Genomic DNA, 21444 nt, shown 5'->3' on the forward strand with positions numbered 1-21444 from the left:
GACTGCATGAAATAGCTAGAGTATGCAAATGTACAAAGAGAAAAGTAGACTACAGTTTACTGGGCAGGGGTCGAGGGAAAAAAAAAGAGGAGCTAATGTTTAATGGGTACAGAGTTTCTGCTTGGAGAGATGGGAAAGTCCTGCTAACAGGTGACTAGATGATATCCCCCACAGGCCATTTCCTTATGGTTGAGGTGGAACAGGAGGCTGGGGAGGCTGAGACAGAAAAACAGAGCAAAATCCCCTGCATAGTCAGTCATAGCCCTAAAGGAGGTCAAGTTCCACCAGATAAAGGGGCCTGAAGCAAACCCATATTAGGTCTCGTAATGAAGACATGTACCAGATTTTGAAGCCTAAGAGGGTAACTCTCAAGAAGAGGTGGAGAGTCAGAAAAACATGAAATCACTTGTAATCTCTAAGTATTTAGGAGATAAATTTCCATTAAGAAACTGTGACTACAACAAATATTGGCTAGTCTCCCTGTGCCAGTATGGATGTATTATGTCCCCCAAAATGCCATGTTCTTTGATGCAATCTTGTGGGGGCAGAGGAATTAGTGAATAGGTTGGTCCCTTTGGATTAGGTTGGTTCCATGGAGATGTGACCCACCCAACTATGGGTAAGACCCTTGACTGGATAATTTCCATGAAGGTGTTACCCCACCCATTCAGGGTGGGTCTTAATTAAATCACTGGAGCCATATAAAAGAGCTGACTAACAGAAGGAACAGAGAAAGCAGCTTAGAGAGACATTTTGGAGAATGCCATTTTGAAATGCAACCTAGGAGCAAGTAAACACCAGCCATGTGCCTTCCCAGCTAATGTAAGTGTTCCAGATGCCATCAGTGTTCTCCAGTGAAGGTACCCTATTGTTGATACCTTACCTTGGACACTTTACAGCCTTAAGACTGTTACTTTGTAACCAAATAAACTCCCTTTATAAAAGCCAATCCATTTCTCATGTTTTGCAAAACAGCAGCATTAGCAAACCGGAACACTCCCCTTAAAATATTTGCCATATTAGAAAGGTGCAAGGGCTGGGAGTCTAAGGAGTTATTTCAAACATCTGAAAGTTAGAACTGAATATCCCACAATATTTAATTATTGAAATCCAAGACCTGCCAGGCTACAGAGCAAAAGTCCAGGACAAACCAAAGGTGCAATGTGTCAACAGAACCTTCAATTCAGCTCTTGGGTTACATTTCTGAAATGACTTAGGATATTAGCCATTCTATCTGATTAACAGAGGAAAGGGTAAACCGTCTATGGTGGAAAGTAATATCATCCTCAGCCTCAATGATTCTTTTATTCAGCATGTGATCAAAAGTTATAAAATAGTTATGAAGCAATAAAAAGTAAACAAAAAATGAGAGAAATAACAGACAAGAAAAACTGATTCACAGGGGATTGAGACACCAGAGTTAGCAGAGAAGGACTTTAAAATAACTATTAATATATTAACAGAACAAAAGATGAGAGACAGTGGATAAATAGATGGAGAGCCTCAACAGAAAGCTGGAATTTATTTTTTTAAAATCATATGAATCTTTTAGAATGAAAAAAATCAACCACTGGAAAGGAACTGATTTGATAGTTTTCAGAGTAAAATTGAATTAGAGAACAGGATTAACAAACTCAAAGAAAGATCAAAACCAAATAACCAAATGAAAAGGAAAAAGAATTGAATAAACAGATGAGAGCATAGAAGGCTCATGGGACACAGATGTATAATCTAAGTGTAATTACATTTCTAGAAGAAGAGAAAATGTTGTAGAAACAATATTTGAAGAGTTAATGGAAAAGAATTGTCCAAAATAGATAAAAGGCTTCCCAGGCTGCCTGGCCTAGCACCTAATGCTTAACCAACTAGGTAGCAATCCTTGTCCTGGTGCTGAGGCACCTGCCTGCCTACAAGTTCTACTTCCTTGACTACAGCCAAACTCTGCTGTGTCCTGCACATCTGCACCTCAAAACTGTGCCCTCAAAGGTTGTATACAAGCATATCTAGGATGATTCCCTTTTTTGCATCAAGTTCTAGCTTGCAGAGGACAGAAACGTATGGGAAAGGAGTGATGCAGAATATGGGTCAATACATCTCCTTAGAGTATTGGGGCATGGTTCTCAAAGCTGCTCTTGAATAAAGACTCTCTATGTTGTCTTGTCCAAAAACATTTTTAAAAAGTCCACCAAGTTAAGAAGCCCAGTAAACACAAATGAATCAAAAAATAAAATAAAATAAATCTCCTCTTGGAGCAACAGAGCTAAATTGCTGAAAATCCAAAATATTATAAGCAGCCCAGAAAAGAAAGAATGAATGAAGAATGTTAATCGTTCAAAGCAACATTAATAAAGTTTTATAGGGATTTGTAACAGAATATAAAATACACGGCAATAAAAGCACAAATAGTAGGAGGTGGTAAAAAGTGTTAAATTGTTGTAAGATTCCTCATTGCTTATAAAGTGTTAAAAGTACTGATTTGAGGTAAACTGAAAAGTCAAGGGTACATATTATAATCTCTAGGATAACCATTAAAAGGCTGATAAAGTACAGTAAAAAAACCAACAGAGATAACACAGAATAAAAATAAGTGATCTAAATAATACAGAACAAATTGAATAAAAAATAGCAAAACTTAAAACCACCTAGCTCAATAAATTATTACATAATAATTATATTAAATGTAAATGGACTAAATGCCACAATTAAAAGACAAAGATTAAGAGACAAGTTTAAAAAGATTAAGATCCAACTATATGCTATTTACAAGAGACACACTTAAATATAAGGTCATAAATAGATTGAAGTAAAAGGAAAAGTGGCCCATGGCATACTTTGAGATTTGCTCTGTGCCTGCTCGTTGAACAGTGCTTTAAGGGTTGTCACCTTTCTGTGTATATCCTGTGTTTTGCAGTTGGGAACTGACTGAAGCTGTGGAGATGGGGCCCATGGCATTCTTTCAGGTTGCCTATATGATCGCTTGTTGGGTCATGCTTTGGGGACTGTCACCTTTCTGTATGTATGTTATGTATCACTGTGGGGAGGTGGCTGAAGTTGTGGGGCTGTGGCCCATGGCATTCTTTGAAATTTGCTCTCTGGCTGCTTGTTGAATCGTGCTTTGAGGGTTGTCACTGTTCTGTATATGTGTTAAATTTCACAGTGGAAAATGTATTTAAAAAAAAGAGAGAGTAAAAGGATGGAAAAAAAATATGCCATACCAACAACCAAAATTAAGCTTCTCCTTCTCTTTTTCTTCCCCCTGACTTTTCATTTCTCCCTTTCATTTTCCTCCTTCCTGAACAATCTTAAAACTACCAGGTGTGCAGTACAAAGCAGGCACCTGTTAGGGGGTGAGGCAACAGTGGCCCAAAGCAAGATATCAGAGCCTCATCAGAGTGAGAAGGGTGCCCATGCAAAGGAGTATCATAGCACAGCATATCAAAATCCAAACAGGGTAAGGAGACTATCTCTATAGAGGTGTGGCCTGGTGTACAATATCACATACTGATCAGGATGAGGTGGACTTCCATGTATAGGAAAGCCCAGTCTAGCCTGAGAAGTCAGAGCTCAAGTAGAATGAGGAGGGTATCTAAACAGAGGGGCAGTCTGACATGGAACGGCAGAGCTAGACCAGAGTAAGGAAAATATCTTCAGAGGTAGCCAGGTTTGGGAAGCCAAAGCCCCTGTAGGATGAGAAGAGTATCATACAGCGATAGGAGATGGCAGGTCAGAGCTCAGGCAGCATGAGAGGGGCATCCACCACAAGGGGTTGGGGTAGGCAGCCCAATCTGAAGTGTCAGAGTCCAAAAAGGGTGAGGAAGACATACATGGAAGGGGGTAGTTGAGAGTGGGGAGTTAGAGCCTAAGTGGAGTAAGCAAGGATGTTCATGTGAAGGAGAGGTGAGCAGTCTGATGGAGGTAAGTCAGAGACCAAGTGTTCATGTTGAGGGATGGCCTAGCATGCACTGCCAAAACCACAGTGGGGAGGGATCCAAATAAGGAGATAGTCTGAGGGTCAGAGTCCACGAAAGGGTGAGGGCCATCTTAACTGGGAGAAGGTGACAGCAGAGATTAGGAGACTGACCAAACAAATAAATACATAAAAAATATTAGAAGTGAGGTACATCAATACTGGATAAGGGAGGTACAAATACAGAAAGAGACAAAAGTAGAATGAACCTTTAGATTTGCATACAACAGTGTGAACTTATATTTTTCAATATATACAGGCAGAGAAACAAATATACATATAAATGAGTGTATATGTATTTATATATATTCACAAGAGAACTGGGAGCAGAGACATCCCAATAGGAAAGTACACCTCTCGCATCCAAATCTTGGCTTATAAATATCACTTTCTTCTAAAAGAAACCAGGCTCACTGGAGAAAAGGCCGATTCCAGAACAGAGGAAGGAAAAGTACAAGATGAGCTTAGAATATCTTGTGTCAGAAAGCAAAGACATGTTCATAGAGTGAAGGAGACATGTAAAAAGGAAACAGAAGTCAGCATGAAGGGGAGCTATCATTGGCCATCAATCAGTACATTTTGAGCATCAAAAGAAATTACAATAGGAATACTGAATATAAAGAGCATGATTTTGTACAGATAAAAAATATTTGTAAATCTCATATCCAACAAAACACTTGTATCCAGAATATATACTCTTAAAATTCAACACTAAAAAACCAAACAATCCAATTAGAAAATGAGCAAAAAACCCAAACCAATACATCACCAAAGAAAATATAGAGATGGTAAATAAGCACATGAAAAAATGTTCACCATTATTAGCTATTAGGGAAATGCAAATTAAAATGATGATAAGATACTATTACATACCTATTAAAATGGCTAAAATAAAAAATACCAAGAGTACCAAATGTGGTGAGGATGTGGAGAAACTAGGTTGCTCATGCACTGCTGATGGAAATATAAAGTGGTACAACACCTCTGAAAAATAATTTGGCAGTTTCCTATATAATTAAACATACATTTACCTTTCAGCCAAGCAATTACAAGCCTGGGCATTTATCCTGGAGCAGGGTTTCTTAACCTTGCTGACATTAAGAACCAAATAATTCTTTGTTGTACAGGTTCTGCTGTGTGCATTCTATGATGTGTAGCAGGATCCCGGGCCTCTACCCACTAGATGTCAGTAGTAAAGCCTCCTCCTACTTGTGACAAACAAATATATCTTCAGATATTTCCAAATGACCCCTAGGGGAGCAAAGTCATCCCTGGTTGAGAACTGCTATCCTAGAGAAATAAAGTAACTCCTACAAAATAATTATAAAGGGAAACCAGACAGGTACCACCTTATTCAAGTAAATGATTAATCAGTCAGTAGTGGGACAAAGGAAAATTGTCATCTGATAGAATGCAAGGAGAAGCACTCAAAGTCACTTCTGTGATATTCCTACCCAAAATGCCTAATCTGAATCTAATCATAATGAAACAGAGAAACCCAAATTGAGCATCATTCTACAAAGCAACAGATCTAAAAACTGTCAAAAATGTCAGGGTCATGAAAAATTGAGGAAAGATCACAGAACTGTTTCAAACTAAAGGAAGTTAAAGAGACATGGCAACTAAATCCAACAAGTAATTCTGAACGGCTTCCTTTTGTTAAAAAAAATATATTGGACAAGTGGAGAAATCTGAATGGAGTCTGTAATGCACCAATATTAATTTCTTGATTTTGATGGCTATATTGTGATTATGAAGGTGAATGTCTTTTTTAAAGGAAATCCCAATATATTACATGAACGAGATAGGGCAGCAGGTCAGCAACTAACTCTCAATTGGCTGAAGAAAAAATAAATTCCTTGTACAATACTCCCAACTTTTCTACAACTCTGTTCAAAAAATCCAAATAAAATCAAAAGGAGAAGCAGACAAATCTATAATCATAACTGGTGATTTAACATGCCCCTCAGATGCTGATTAAACAAGCAAACAAAAATTCAGGGAAGATGACGATCTCAATAATACACTTGACCAACTGCACTTATTGGCATATACAGAATAACACATGCAGCAACCACAGAATACACATTCTTTTCAACTGCACATTGATCAAAACAGACCATATTATAAAGCAATTCTCAACAAATTTAAATACACTGAAGTCACTTGGAATATAATCTCAATGACCATAATGGAATTAACTAGAAATAAACAATAATTTTTAAATTCCCATATATTCAGAAATTAAGAAACACATTCCCAAACAATCCATGGGGCAAAAAGAAACTATAACAGAAATAAGAAAATATTTAGAACAAAATGATGATGAAAAACTATATAAAAATATGTGCACATTAGAAAAGGTGAAAAATTCATGAATATTTTAAAAGTTAAGTATCTCAGAAAGATAGAAAAAGAACATCAAGTTAAAACCCAAAGTAGAAGAAAAAAAAATGTAAAAGCAAAAACAAATAAAATACAGATTATGCAGTAGAGAAGACCAATAAAACCAAACTGTTAAACTCCTAGCAAGACAGAAGAAGCAAAAGAAAGAAAACAAATTACCAATATCAGACACAAAAAAAGTAAATCTAGATTCATAAATTGAAACAGTAAGAGGATATTAAGAAAATAATTTATGCCAATAAATTTTGACAACTCAGAAACAGAAAATTTCCCCCCCCAAAAAAAACACTTTTCAAAATTGACATCAGAAAAAACAAAAAACAAACCAAAACTGCAGTCACATCTATAAAAGAAATTGAATCCGTAATAAAAACCTACCCCCCAAAACACTCTATGCCAAGATGGCTTCACTGGTGAATTCTGCCAAATATCCAAAAAGAAATAATATAAATCTTACCCAAATTCTTTCAGACAATACAGAAAGCAAAAACTTCCAAATACATTTTGTGAGGCTGGTTCTTCACACATACCAAAATCTGACAAAGATATGCAAGGAAATAAAACTATAGTGCAATATTTCCCATGATCACAGATGTAAAAATCCTAAACAAAGCTTTGGGTAAATTGGATCTAGCAATGAAAGGTAATACATTAATTAAGGATGCATACGGTGATCTGTACTGTAATAAAGGTTTGACTCCGTTTTTCATGTTTGATAACTGACTTCTTTTTAAACCTCATCCTCCCTTTCTGCTTAGTGCCCACAACTGGACAGGGTGATAAGAGACCTGTGCATCCACCTCCTCTTTTGGCACTAGCAGGAAATTTATACCACCAACATGTGGGAACCTTTCCCCAGTGGCACCCCGTAGCCACTATATAAGCCCAACTCACCCCCTCTCCTTTGACCAAGCCAGCATGGGCCTGCTTGTACACGCCCAGCACTCCCTGGAGTCCCTTGTGTGTGTAATAAACTTTTTATCAAAATCTTTTAGCGTGAGGAGTGTCATACCCTGCTTCTGTGGGATGACCATTGAAAAGCACCAAAAATTAAACAGAGACATCTCTGTAAAAAGTCAGTAAAGAGAATAAAACAGAATACTAAAAGATACTTTATTAATATATATGAAGGCAGCAAAGAAGGAACAAAAACAGATGGGACAAATAGAAAGAAAAATGTAATATGGCAGACTTTTAATGAAATAATACTAATCCAATATGAACTCTTTCAGAAAATAGAAGAGGGAACATTTTTCTTTTTTTTTTTTTGAGGCCAGCATAACCCTGAAAGGACACTTAAAGAAAAGATTATAGACCAATGTTAATAAATTGAATTCAGCAATATATTAAAAGGACAATATATCATGATCAAGTGTGGGTTTACCCCAGTAATGCAAAATAGATTTACCATTTGAAATTTAATCAGTGTATTTCACCACAAATAAAAGAGAAAATACATATGATCATCTCAATAGAGCAGGAAAAGTATTTAATGAACACTTTTCATAATAAAAGCACATGGCAAACTAGAATACATGCCCTTAATCTGATAAAAAGCATTTAAGAAAAACCTGTAAGTAACATCAAATGACGATGAAACACTAAATTCCCACCCTCCCCCCTCCCAAAGATTGGGAACATGGCAAGAATAGCTATTTGATATTGTATTGAATGTCCTAGCCAAGTGCCTTAGGCAAGAAAATGAAATAATAGGCATGAAGACTGGAATGGAGGAAGCAAAACTGCTCTGTGCTGTGGTAACATAGTTGTCTATAAAGAAAATCCTAAGGAATCTATCTATATAATCTACAAAACTATCAGAATTAATAACTCGTTTTGCAAGGCTGCAGGATACAAAAACAAATGCATTTGTAAGAGAGTCTGACTCCATTTTTTGATGTTTGACATCTCACAACTTTTAAGCCTCATCCCTCTAACCCTTCATATGCCTCTAACATATTCTGAACTAACTTTAGCATCTGCTGACATGCACCCAGTAGCAGACCTTAATGGCCTTTATCAACCCTGGGGTGCAAATTATGGTTGTATCTGGGGATTCCACTAAATTTAAACAAAACAAGGTACAAAAACCAGGTACAAAACAATCTTAAGGGAGTTACTGAACATAAATGGAGGTGAAAAAGGTATTCCTCAACTCTTACCCATTTGAACTACTGTCTTGCCTAAATCCCTCATGGTCAAAGTACCTGTTGTCCTAAAATATTGTTTGTGAGAATGGATACTTTGAGCCAATAAGTAATAAATTAAAGTAATGGACCATCTCCCAGTTAAAATAGTTAATATAGCTCTACATAAATTAAAACAGAGCTCTCAAGGATTGAAACTCATTATAGAAGACATATTTAGAGAAGGAGTGGTCATCCTCATTGTTTCTCCTTTATAAGTCCAATGTGGCCTGTTTTAAAACCTGGAAAGAATGAATGGTGCCTCATGGTGGATTATCACAAACTTAATTTTGTGGTACCACATATTAAAGCCCTCATACCCAATATTACTGGCTCTATTAAATCAATAACTGCTAAATGTTTAGCTACTATAGATTTGACAAATATGTTCTGTTCAATATCTATTTCAAGAGACTCTCAAACACAGTTTGCCTTCACCTCTGAAGGGACAAAATAAGTATACTTTTACCTGGGGTATATCAAAAGCCTTGCCACTGCACACCAATACTGAGGTGAAAGAAATGTTGGAATTATCTGACAAAGACTTTAAAGTAGTCATTATCAAATGCTCCAACAAATAAAAGTAGACAACGTTGACACAAATGGAAAGACATAAAGTCTCAGCAAAGAAAAAGAAACTGCAGAAATTTTAGAACAGAAAAATGCAGTAACTGAAAAAAAGAATTCACTGGATAGGCTCAACAACAGAACAGAAATGACAGTGGAAAGAGTCGGCGAACTCCAAGATAGAGCAATAGAAATTATGCAATCTGAGTAACAAAGAGAAAAAAAGATTAAACACAGAAACAAACAAACAAAAAACACAGAACTTCAGGGACTATAACATAATACCATTTGTACCATCAGAATCTCAGAAGAGGAGAAAGAGTGTGGTACAGAAAATACATTTGAAGAAATAATAGCTACCCCCCCAAAATTTGATGAAAGATATAAATGTATAGATTTAAGAAGTTTAGTGAACCCCAAAACAATAAACCCATAGAAAGTCATGCCTAGAGCCACCATAAACTTCTAAAAACCAATATGAAAAATAAACATATATAAAGCTACCAGTGAAAAACGATATATTACTTTTGCTAAGTGAGAACAGCTAGATCCAAAAGGCTGACATATCGTATGATTCCTTTTATATGACACTCATGAAAGGCAAAACTATAAGGGGAAAACTGACCAGTGATTTCCAGGGATTGGGGGAGAGGGGAGGAATCTGTCTATAAAGGGGTGGCATGGGGGAAGTTTTTGAGTGATGGAACTGTCTTTGTATGGAGCTGCGATGGTGGATTTATCAAGAAAAACAGAAGTGTATACCATAAAAAGTGATTTTTGGAGTAAGAAAATTTTTTTTAAAATTAACCAGTATGTAAGGACAAAGATGGAATGCAGAACATTACAAATGAATCACATACACATACTAAAGAGAATGCCAAGAAAGAAGCTGATCTAAGAAACTCTAGTAAACAGTGTTCTGACTGGATACTTTTAAGGTTAAAATAAAAAATACCTGTACATAAACACTGTACTCTAGTAGAGGAATTTGTTTCTCACATGGGTATGGGTTAGGGATCCTGAAACAATTTTATTTATATAATAGGGTTAAACAAAAAAAGTAAAGATATTGTAGAGAATGAGAGCCAGGTTTCTCACTACTGAAGAAAGAAGTTACAAGTAAAGAAAAGGAGAAGAGTAAAATGAGCCCTGTGTTTCTGGATTAGAGTATACAGTATCAATATGGACCCATGGTTAAAAAAAAAAAAAACATATATATATATATATATATATATATATATATATACACACACACACACACCCACACACACACACACAGATTAATACATACGGAAACAAACAGAGATGTGGCTGTTACGCATGAGTTAAAATCACACACACACACACACACACACACACACACACACACTCCTTAGTTTTAATCACTAGGAGGGGCTAAAAGCAGTGACACCTCAGTAGCAAAGAACAAACCTGGTGCTACATCTTGGTTTCAAAATATTATTCTCCAAAAAAAGAAATAAGGGCTACTTGGAGAAATGGTTCCATTCCATGAATAAAGCAGAGCACAAGAGCCAATATAAAAGAGTTCCCAATAGCCAAAACTGGAACAACTTGAGCAAGAAAATAAATTACAGATAGTATTAGATTATAATCCAAAGAATAAAGCAAATACCCATGAGTCAATACTGACTTAAATAAATAATTGAAGAAATAAATAAAAGGGGTCAAAAGGGTTCCTTTTCATTCAGAAGAATTCCAATAAATAAATGTAGAAGGAATGAAAGAAAAACACCATTAGAACATCACCGTCATCACTGCCCCAGGCAAGATGCAATGATGGATGCTGAAGTTAGTGGTGAAAAGTTTAAGGAAAAATGGGATATTTGCATAATTATTATGATAGTCTACTTCAAAATATTTAGTAATTACAAAGGAAAACAGTAACTTTACAGTGGAGAATCTTGAAAGACACCACTTGAGCCAAGTGATCAAAGTTAACATCGCCAGTCATACATTACCAATCATGGACTCTCGGATGAACTGGGAATGCATAACCTCAATCTAATCTTGAAAATTAGCATCAGATAAAGCCAAATTGAGGGACTTTCTCCAAAGTAACTGATCAGTACTCTTCAAAGACAAGACTCAGAAACTGTTACAGATTGGAGGAAACTAAGGAGACACAACTAAATGCAAGGTGGTTTCCTGGATTACATCCCGAAAAAGAAAAGGATCAATTGTGGAAAAATCAGGTAGAATCCAAACCAGTCTATATTTTATGTCTAGTTTTGTACCATGGATAATTTCTGTGTTTTGATAAATGTTTTACGGTTCTATAAGGTACTAACGTAAGAGACGCTTAGGTGAATAGTATATGGGAAATATAGTAGGCAACCTTTAAGATTAAGTTTAAAACCCTCCAATGATCTCTGTGCTTTCTGGTATCCATGCTCTTTTCATTATCCTCTTCCCTAGAGAGTGAGCTAGATTGATTGATTTGTTTCTGTAGAATAGGATGTGGCACAGGTGATAAATGTCATTTCCAAGATTAGGAAGTGCCCTTTCAATTATTCTTTTCATTTCCCCCTACCCTTGAAAGTAACCTAAATTTATTGATTTGTTTCTGTAGAATAGGATGTGGCAAAGGTGACAAATGTCACTTCCAAGATTGTTACGAAAGACTGGTTTCTGTTTTAGGTACCCTCTTTTGTTCTCTCATTTGCTCACTCTCAGGGAAGTTAGATGCCATATTGTGAGCTGCTTTATGGAAAGGCCCACATAATCAGGAACTGATACCTCTGGCCAACAGCCAGGCAGGATCCAAGGTTGGCTAACAGCTATGTGAGTGAGCTTGAAACAGCTCCTCTCCAGTCGAGTCTTGAGAAGACATCACAGCTGCAGCCAACACCTTGACTGCAATATTGTGAGGGATCCTGAGCCAAAAGCACCCAGGTAAGCAATGCCTGGATTTCTGACCCACGGAAACTTTGGGATAATAAATATTTATTGTTTTAAGCCACGAAGTTTTGGGGGGTAATTTGTTACACAGCAATAGATAACTAAAACAGGAGTTCTCTGTACTTTTTTTGCGACTCTTCCGTAAGTCGAAAATCATCTCAAAATTAATGTTGTAAAAACACTTTACACATTTAATACATAAAACATATTATATTCAGTTTTAATTATTCATGGACTCTGGAGTCAGACAAACCTACATTCAAATGTCACCTCCAACACTTTTAATGGATGTGATTTTGGGAAAAACACTCTCAAATTCTCAAATTCTGAAAAACTGTAAATTGAGGTAATAATATCAATCTCTTATGATTATAATAAGTATAAAATTATATATGCATCCAGTAAAATACCTGGCACTTAGTACATTCTCAACAAATTGCATTACTAATAGTTCATATTTATAATCATTTATTATTTTCTTCTCATTCAAAGCTTTATCTGACTTTCCAGGAATTTAGCTCCAATAGTTTGACATTTTATCACTTTGAAGAGTTTTAATATTGTATATAAACTTGTCAGTATTATAATACCATCTTCTACATATAAGGGCCAAAGATGTTTAAATGACTTGTCTTAGATCATGATTGGTAGAAGAGCTGGAAGCAGGGCTCAAACTTGCAGTACCATGCAAGGGAAAGAGTTCTTGCTTTGAGTAAACATATTGCATCTGAATGTCCATTTAGTTGCTTAAAAACAGTATCACTTCACGTCTCAGTTTTCTAGTGGATAAAATGGAGACAATACCATGTACCTAACAGGGCTGCCATGAGGACTAAATGGAATACATGTATTACACTGCAATGATTAACACCTGTAGATGTTGAATAAACATTTTTTTCCCTTCCTTCCTTCCAAGCCCAGTGTTTTCCATAATGCTATGCTGCCCTCTCAACTATAAGGTGGAAACATTAAACACACAGGGAAATTCTGTTCAGCCATTTTGTAAGAGCCCCATCAATATAAAATAGAATTAATGACAAAGTTCTAAAATTATGCTGAATAAGATAAATCTAATGCATTTATCCTTGAATTGCGTTTTTCCTTCCCTAAAATACATTGTGAGGTGGGGACCTGGACAAAAATAATTTCCATTGTTGATATTAGGTTGAGGATTTTCAATTCCATGAAATGAAAATATTGAGAGAGTAAAAGAGAGAGAGAACACCCTCCCAAAGTCTGACCAACAGCGTATCTCCAAAATAATAAATAAGGAAATTGGTAAATTATACCATTGGATGATCAAAGATTCTTCTCAAAATAACTCAATGTTTTAAAATACTTGATGCCAAAGTCTTTCAAAAACGCTTTGAAAGTATAAATACATGACTTTCACAAGTTCCCTCTTATATATTGATTCCTGAAAGACTTCAAGCAGATTAATGAGATGCAACTAACCCTAAGAGAAATCATACTGTCTTTATCCCAAGAAGTTACATTTGCTTAAGTATTTTTAAACCCTTTTAGCACAAATTCCATCAGCTTGTTTGTTATCACAATGAGACTCACCGATCTGCAGATAGTGGAGTCCCTTCTGGATTGGAATATTCTTCCAAATCTGAAAAATTCACTTGTGTTTGCCTTGAGGTTACTATCTGGCTATTCTGAGAAGGTATGTTTTTCAAATCCTGATTAACAGTATTATTACTATCTGGAAGAAGAGACTGTACGATATGGAAGTCCAGTGAAGATTTAGGTCCTAGAAAACCAACAGATTCTTGATGCTGTGCTATAGGTTTAATGGTCAGTAATTTGGAGGTTGGTTCCAATGATCTTGAAGATATAACCTGTAGGTCAGAGTTAAACTCACTATTCATCCTTGTTTTAGAAGCAGGATCCAATGAATGAAATCTTTTATCTAAAGTTTCACTATCCAAGTTGGACGGAGTCTTGGGAGAAAGAGTTATATGAACACAAGAAAGTATTTTCCTATTTGAAGGTGGAGTAGATGCAGATGTTACCAATGTACAGTGATTTGGGGCCGATTGGGAGACCACATTGTTGAACTTGGCTTCAACATTTATCAAATTAGAAGTGTGTGATTTAAGCATATGTTGATTATCCTTTTCTAATACACAGTCCTGACCTTGAGGAAGGGGAAAGGGGGGTTTTCTCACATGGTGATCTACATGTGGTGCTTTGCTTTGTTCAAAGAGCTTGCGTTGTTCAAGAAAAATAGGAGAAGGAAGGTCTGAAGCCATATAATCCTCACCTTGAGGAAGGGGAGAATGGTGTTTTCTCATGTGGTGATCTGCATGTAGGGTTTTGCTTTGTTCAAAGATCTCACGTTGTTCAAGAAAAATGGGAGAAGGAACGTTTGAAGCTATACAATCCTGATGTTGAGGAAGGGAAGAAGGGTGTTTTCTCACGTGGTGATCTGCATGTGGGGTTTTGCTTTGTTCAAAGAGCTCATGTTGTTCAAGAAAAATGGGAGGAGGATCTGGAGTTACAGTTACATTCTTCTCTTTTATTCCTAGAGTGGAACTCCGTCTGCCCATGCTAATGAGAGTATGGTTATCAGAAAACTGAATTTCCTTGAAACTGCTACAATTTTCACTGGGACTAGGCTCAGAATTAGTGACTTTAAAATCTGATATTTCTAACAGTTTTTCTTCTTGGTGAGAATGCTCAAAATCGACAGGTAATTTTTGGCTTTGCCTAATACTTTCAGCTAAAATAGTCTGATCTTTATCTGGTGAATGACTAAGCATTTTACATGATGAAGGGGAAGACGTTCTCTGTATTAGGTCTCTAAGAGTACTTTGCTCTTCAGTGACATGAGAATTAAATATCCCCACAGATGCTCCAGTACCTTGGCTACCTTCAGTAACACCAACCTTGAAAACAGAGGAATCTGAAATGCATTTGGAATGCCGGTGAGATGAAAAAGTGATGGAGGTGGTAAACTCTGTCACAGGTTCTGGAGTTGGCAACTGTGATGAAGAGTGACAATCCATTTCTTCAGGTGGCACACAAGCAGGTTCTACTAATTCTGACAACCAAGGGTCCATCTTTTCATGGAATGGCATTTGAAGACCCTTCCTAATTTTAAAGCTGTCAGCTGTAAAGTTCTGAAATGGGGAATGACTTCGTAAGTGCAAGGAGTTCCAAACTTTGAAATGGGAGGTATTCTGGTCTAGTGATCTGGAAAGGTTGATGTTCTGGGCTCTCCACTGTCCTCTGATCATTTCTGGGGGTTCAGGAGATCTGAAGATGCAAGAATGGCTGTCTAGTTGTGGTTCTTCAGCAGTTAGCGTCCTGAAACACCCTTTTTCATGTCTCTCAATAATAATGTGACTACATACAGCTTCTGGCTTGCATCCTGTTTCCCGTGGACTCTGTAAACCCTAGAAGATATAAACAGTTTCTTATTTGAAATAGTTCCAAACAGTTATATAAAAATCAGTTTTATATCCAGGATGAGATTTGACCATGAAGGTTATACTAATCTTTTACAATAAAATTGCAAAAAAGACAGTAAACTATAGAATAAAATGGCTGATAAAAAGACCATGCCGTTCAGTACTTCAAAATTTTAAAATTCAGTCAAGTAACCACAGAAAAGATGGCTACTGTCTCCCAGAATTCATTTCCTCATTCTTTCTCTCTGTAATACAAGCCCTTCACTTCAACTGTTGTTGATGACACGAGCACCAAGCTGGAGACATTTCCAGTTTATTTTGTAGCTGGGTATGACCACAGCTTTAGGCCAAAGGGACATAAGCTAAAGAAGTATATGCAACTTCTGTTTCCTGTCCTTGAAAAGCAAGTTCTTGTCTTCCATGTTCCCCAACTATCACCATCACCAACATCACCATTACTCTTGCCAGCTGAAAATGGTGATGGATGGAGTAAACCTGGAAGCCCTAAGTGAGGACAGCTTTGTTACCCACCCAGCAGGGGTCCTTGAGTAACATCAAAGAGCAGAGCTCACTTTCCTACCTTGGACTATGACATAAAAGAAACATAAACTTCTATCTTATACAAGCCATTATATTTTTGGTCTCTTTATGACAGGAAAGCTAAGCTTTGGGTAGCTGTTGGAAAAGCTCTCGGTGCCCTTCCTGATCCCCTCCCCTGGGAACTCTGGAGCTGATCTCTGCCCCCATCATGGGTCCCTGGCCCTGTTTTGGCTTGGGAAGTCCTCTCTGGGCAAAATCAGCTTGAGACAATGAAAGAAGTATAAAAAACTACACAGGCAGATGGTCTGTGACAAAGGGCTGCTGTTATCAAACACCCGAGAGAGGGAGGTCTATCTTCCTAAGAAACAGAGAGGACAACTAAACTTCTGTAAACAGGGGAACAACAAAAGAAATAACAAGCAAAAGTCAAGGATAAGACAGAATCCCAGAAAAAAAAAAAAAAAAAAGGGAAAACTGCATACTGCATTACCTTGGGAAGACCTTCCTGATACAAGGGTTAGAGCTCAAGAAAACTTGTCTCATCACCAGCTGGTTACAAAATCAAGCTGCAGACATCTCAGGCACTGAACTCCAGAGTTAACATTTTAAAATATTAAAATGCACAGTGTGCAGAAGAGTATAATACAAAGAAACAGGAAATGATGGTCCATGCAAAGGAAGAGGATAAAAAAGAGAGAAAACAACAATGAAAGAAGACCAGAATGTGGACATACCAAACAAAGTCTTTTAAAAAAATGATGTGAAAAATGCTTAAGGGGGTGAAGGAAAATATAGACAAAGAACAAAAGGACATTAGGAAAACAAAGAATGAACACTATGAGAGTCTCAGTAAAGAGACAAATTTTTAAAAGGAACCAAACAGAACTACTAGAGTTGAAGATCACAATAACTGAAATGAAAAATGCCCAAGAAGGTTTCAAGAGCAGATTGGAATGGCAGAAGAATCAATGAACCTGAAGAGAGGAGATTTGAAATGAGTCCGTATGAGGAGCAAAAAGAAAAAAAGAAATATAAAAAGCAAAAATGGCCTAAGACACTTCTGGGACACCATCAAGTGCACCAATATATGCATTACGGGAGGTCCAGAAGGAGAAAAAAGAGAGAAAGGGGCAGAAAAAATATTCAAAGAAATGATGATAGAGAACTTCCCAACTAAGAAAAAGATGTGAATATGCACATCCAAGAAGTTCAGAGAAAACCAAACAGGATACATATGAAGCAAAATACACCCCGTCATTCATTGATCAGAGCATCGAATACAAAGGACAAGGAGAGAGTTCTGAAAGCTGCAAGAGAAAAATGCGTTATGTACACAAGAGTCCCAATTAGGTTGAGTGCCGATTTCTCATTAGAAAGTATAGAGGCAAGAAGGTAGTGGGTTGAAATACTTAAAGTGCTGAGAGAAAACAACTGCCAGCCAAGAATTTATATCCAGCAAGACTCTCTCTCAAAAATGAGGGAGATATTAAGATATTCTCAGATAAACAAAAGCTGAGCGAGTTATCACCACTACACTTGCCCTAAAGCAATGGTAAAGGGAATTCTTTGGACTGAAAGGAATGGACACTAGACAAAGGTTCAATGAAGCATAAAGAAATAACGATCTGAGGTAAAGGTAATCATTTGGGTAACTATAAATACCACTATTATTGTATTGTATTGTTTGGTATGAAGCTCCACTTACTTCTATGGGTACTAAAATGAAAATGCATCAAAGTAATGATTATGCTTTTGGACATACAATGTACAAAGATATAAGTGGTAACAAGAAGAAAAAAAATGGTGGGACAAAAGGGTATAGGAAAAGTATATGTGCATGCTATTGAAGTTAAGTTGATAGGAAACTAAACACAACTGTTATATTTTAGGATGCTGAATATTACCCTATTGTAAATATAAGGAAAACAGATGAAAAATAAATCCAGAAATAAATGAGAAGTCACTCAATATGATAAAACACAAAGAAGCAAATAAATATAAAAGTAGGCATTAACAGAAGTGAGGGACAAAAAAAAGGTTTAATACTTACAAAGGCAAAATAGAAAAATGGCAGAAGAAAGTCCCATACTATCAATAGTGAATGTAAATGGATTAATCTCTCCAGTCAAAAAGGCAGAGATTGGCAGAATGGATAAAAAAGAATCATGCAACTGTATGCTATCTGCAAGAGACACACGTTAAATTCAAAGATACAAGGAGGTAGAGGGTGAAAGGATGGGGGAAAAATGCATGCAAGTAGTAACCAAAAGAGAGCTGGTATGGCTATCAAAACATATGAAGCACATACTGACAGATTTGAAGGGAGAAATTGATGGTTCTACATTAAAAGTAGGAGACTTTAACACATCACTTTCAATAATGGATAGAACATTGAGTCAGAAGATCAGTAATAAAATACAGGACTTGAATGATCCACTAAACCAGCTAGACCTAACAGACACATATAGAACACTGCACCCAACAAAAACAGAATACACATTCTTCTCAAGCGCACATGGATCATTCTCCAAGATAGACTATATGTTAGGTCATAAAACAAGTCTCAATAAATTAAAAATATTGAAAGCATACAATGTACATTCTCTGATCACAACAGGGGAGAAATGGAAAATTCACAAGTATCTGGAAATCAAGCAATATACTCTTACATAACCAATAGTCTAAAGAGAAAATCAAAAGTGAAATTAGGAGATATCTTGAGGTAAATAAAAATGAAAATACAACTTAGTAAAACACATGGGATGAAGCGAAGGCACTGCTGAGAGGGAAATCTGAGATAGCTCTAAATGCTTACATTAAAAAAGAAAGACAGACTCCAAATTAGAAACCCAACCTCAAAACAGGAAGAACTAGAAAAAGAACTAACTAAACCAAAAGAGAACAGAAGGAAGGAAATAACAAAGATTAAAGCAGAGATAAATGAAATAGAAAACAATAAAAAACAATTGAGAGAATCAACAAAACCAAAAGTTGATTCTCTGAAAAGGCCATAAAATTGACAAACCTTTAGCAAAGGAAAACAGAGAGAGGATACAAATAACGAAAATCAGAAATGAAAAGGAGGGCATTACAACTGACCCTGCTGACATTAAAAGGACTATAAGATGATACTATGAACAACTGTATGTCAATATATTAGATAACCTAGATGAAATGGACTTCTTAGAAACACACAAAGTGCCTACACTACCTCAAGAAGAATTGGAAGATATCAACAAACCAATTACCAGTAAAGATATGGAATCAGTCATCAAAAACCTCCCAACAAAGAAACACCCAGACCAAACGGCTTCACAGGTAAATTCTACCAAACATTACAAAAAGACTTAACTCCAATTCTCCTCAGACTCTTCCAAAAAAATTGAAGAGGAGGGAACACTCCCAAACTCATTCTATGAGGTCAACATCACCCTCATACCAAAGACAGATAAAGGTACCATGAGAAAAGAAAACCACAGACCAACATCTCTTACAAATAAAAAATCCTCAACAAAATACTAGCAAACCAAATCCAACAGCACATTAAAAGAATTAGTAATTAATAAGACAGTGTGGTGCTGGCATAGGGACAGACATACAAGTCAATGGAATGGAACTGAGAGTCCAGAAATAACATTTATGGCATTTATGGCATATAACATTTGGTCTTTAAAGGGCCAAGAAAATTCAATGGGGAAACAATAGTCTTGGCTATCCAGAGGCAAAAGAAGGAATTTATACAACATACATGAAAATTTGACTTAAAGGATATCATAAACCTAAATGTAAGAGCTAAAACTATTAGTTACTCGGGTATATATCTATGTGATCTTGGGTGATTCTATGCTTTCTTAGATATAACACCCAAAGTACAAGTAATTAAAGACTGATGACTGGACTTCATCAAAACTAAAAATTTTCCTGCTCCAAAGGACACCATGGAGAAAGTAAAAAGAACATTCAATTCATCCTTATTAAAATTCTAGCAGCCCTTTTTGCAGAAATGGAAAAGCCAATCCTCAAATTCACATGGAATTGCATGAGGCCCCTAATAGCCAAACAATAAGTAAAGGGTTGGATGGCTCACACTTCCTGACTTCAAATTGTGCTACAAAATTACAGTAATCAATACAGTGTGGTATGGCACAAAGACAAATAGATAAGGGAACAGAAATGGACCCACACATCTATGGCCAACTCATTTTTTTTCTTAATCTCTTTTTAAAAATTCAGTTTTATTGAGATATATTCACATATCATAGTCATCCGTGGTGTACAATCAAATGTTCACAGTACCATTACATAGTTGTGCATTCATCACACCAATCTATTTTTTAAACATTTTCATTATATTAGAAAAAGTAAAAATAAGAGTAAAGAATGAAAGTAAAAAAGAACACCCAAATCACACACCCCCACCCTATTTTTCATTTATTTTTTGTCCCCATTTTTCTACTCATCCATCCATACTCTGGATAAAGGGAGTGTGATCCACGCGGCTTTCACAATCACACTGTCACCCCTTGTAAGCTACATTGTTATACAACCATCTTCAAGAGTCAAGGATAGTGGGTTGCAGTTTGATAGTTTCAGGTATTTACTTCTAGCTATTCCAACACCTTAAAACCTAAAAAGGTTATCTATACAGTGCATAAGAGTGCCCACCAGAGTGACCTCTCGACTCCATTTGGAATCTCTCAGCCAGTGAAATTTTATTTTGCTTCATTTCGCATCCCACTTTTGGTCAAGAACATGTTCTCAATCCCATGATGTCGGGTTCAGATTCATCCTCGGGAGTCATATCTTGCATTGCACAGTCAATTCATTTTTGACAAGGGTGCTAAGTATATGCAGTGGGGGAAGAATAGTCTCTTCAACAAACGGTGCTAAGGAAAACTGATAACCACATGCAGAAGAATGAAGTTAGTTCTCTTTCACCATATACAAAAAATCAACTCAAAATTGATCAAAGATCTAAATATAAGAGCTAAAACTATAAAACTCTCAGAAGACAACATAGGAAAAAATTTTCATGTCCTCTGATTTGAAAATGGACTCTTAGATATGGCACCAAAAGTATGAGCAACTAAAGAAACAATACATAAATTTGATTTCAACAAAATTAAAAACTTGTAGGCATTGAAGGAAATGATCAAAATAGTGAAAAACAACCCATAGAGTTGGAGAAAATAGTTTCAAACCATTGTATTAGATAAGGGTTTAATATCCAGAATATATATGGAACTCCTGCAGTTCGACAACAAAAAATAGGTGAAAGACTTGAACAGAAGTATAAGAACGGCCAAAACACATGAAAAGATGTTCAATATCATTAGCCACTAGGGAAATGCAAATTAAAGCCACACTGAAATACTGCTTCACAAGACAAGGATAGCTATTATTAAAAGGGAAAACAACAAGTGTTGGAGAGGATGCAGAG

At 36.3% G+C, this 21444-nt stretch overlaps 1 protein-coding gene across 4 annotated transcripts in view; it reads right to left on the minus strand.

Annotated features, from left to right (window-relative positions):
• ALMS1 (ALMS1 centrosome and basal body associated protein) overlaps window positions 1–21444 on the minus strand; it is a 274368-nt gene that overhangs the window by 107532 nt on the left and 145392 nt on the right. For all 4 annotated transcript variants that reach the window (XM_037806566.1, XM_037806569.1, XM_037806568.1 and 1 more), the window contains one exon: window positions 13612–15449. In XM_037806566.1, the coding sequence (XP_037662494.1) occupies window positions 13612–15449 (1838 nt within the window). The remainder of the gene's footprint in view (window positions 1–13611; window positions 15450–21444) is intronic.

This window comes from Choloepus didactylus, chromosome 17, assembly GCF_015220235.1.
Source record: "Choloepus didactylus isolate mChoDid1 chromosome 17, mChoDid1.pri, whole genome shotgun sequence".
NCBI lineage: Eukaryota > Metazoa > Chordata > Mammalia > Pilosa > Megalonychidae > Choloepus > Choloepus didactylus.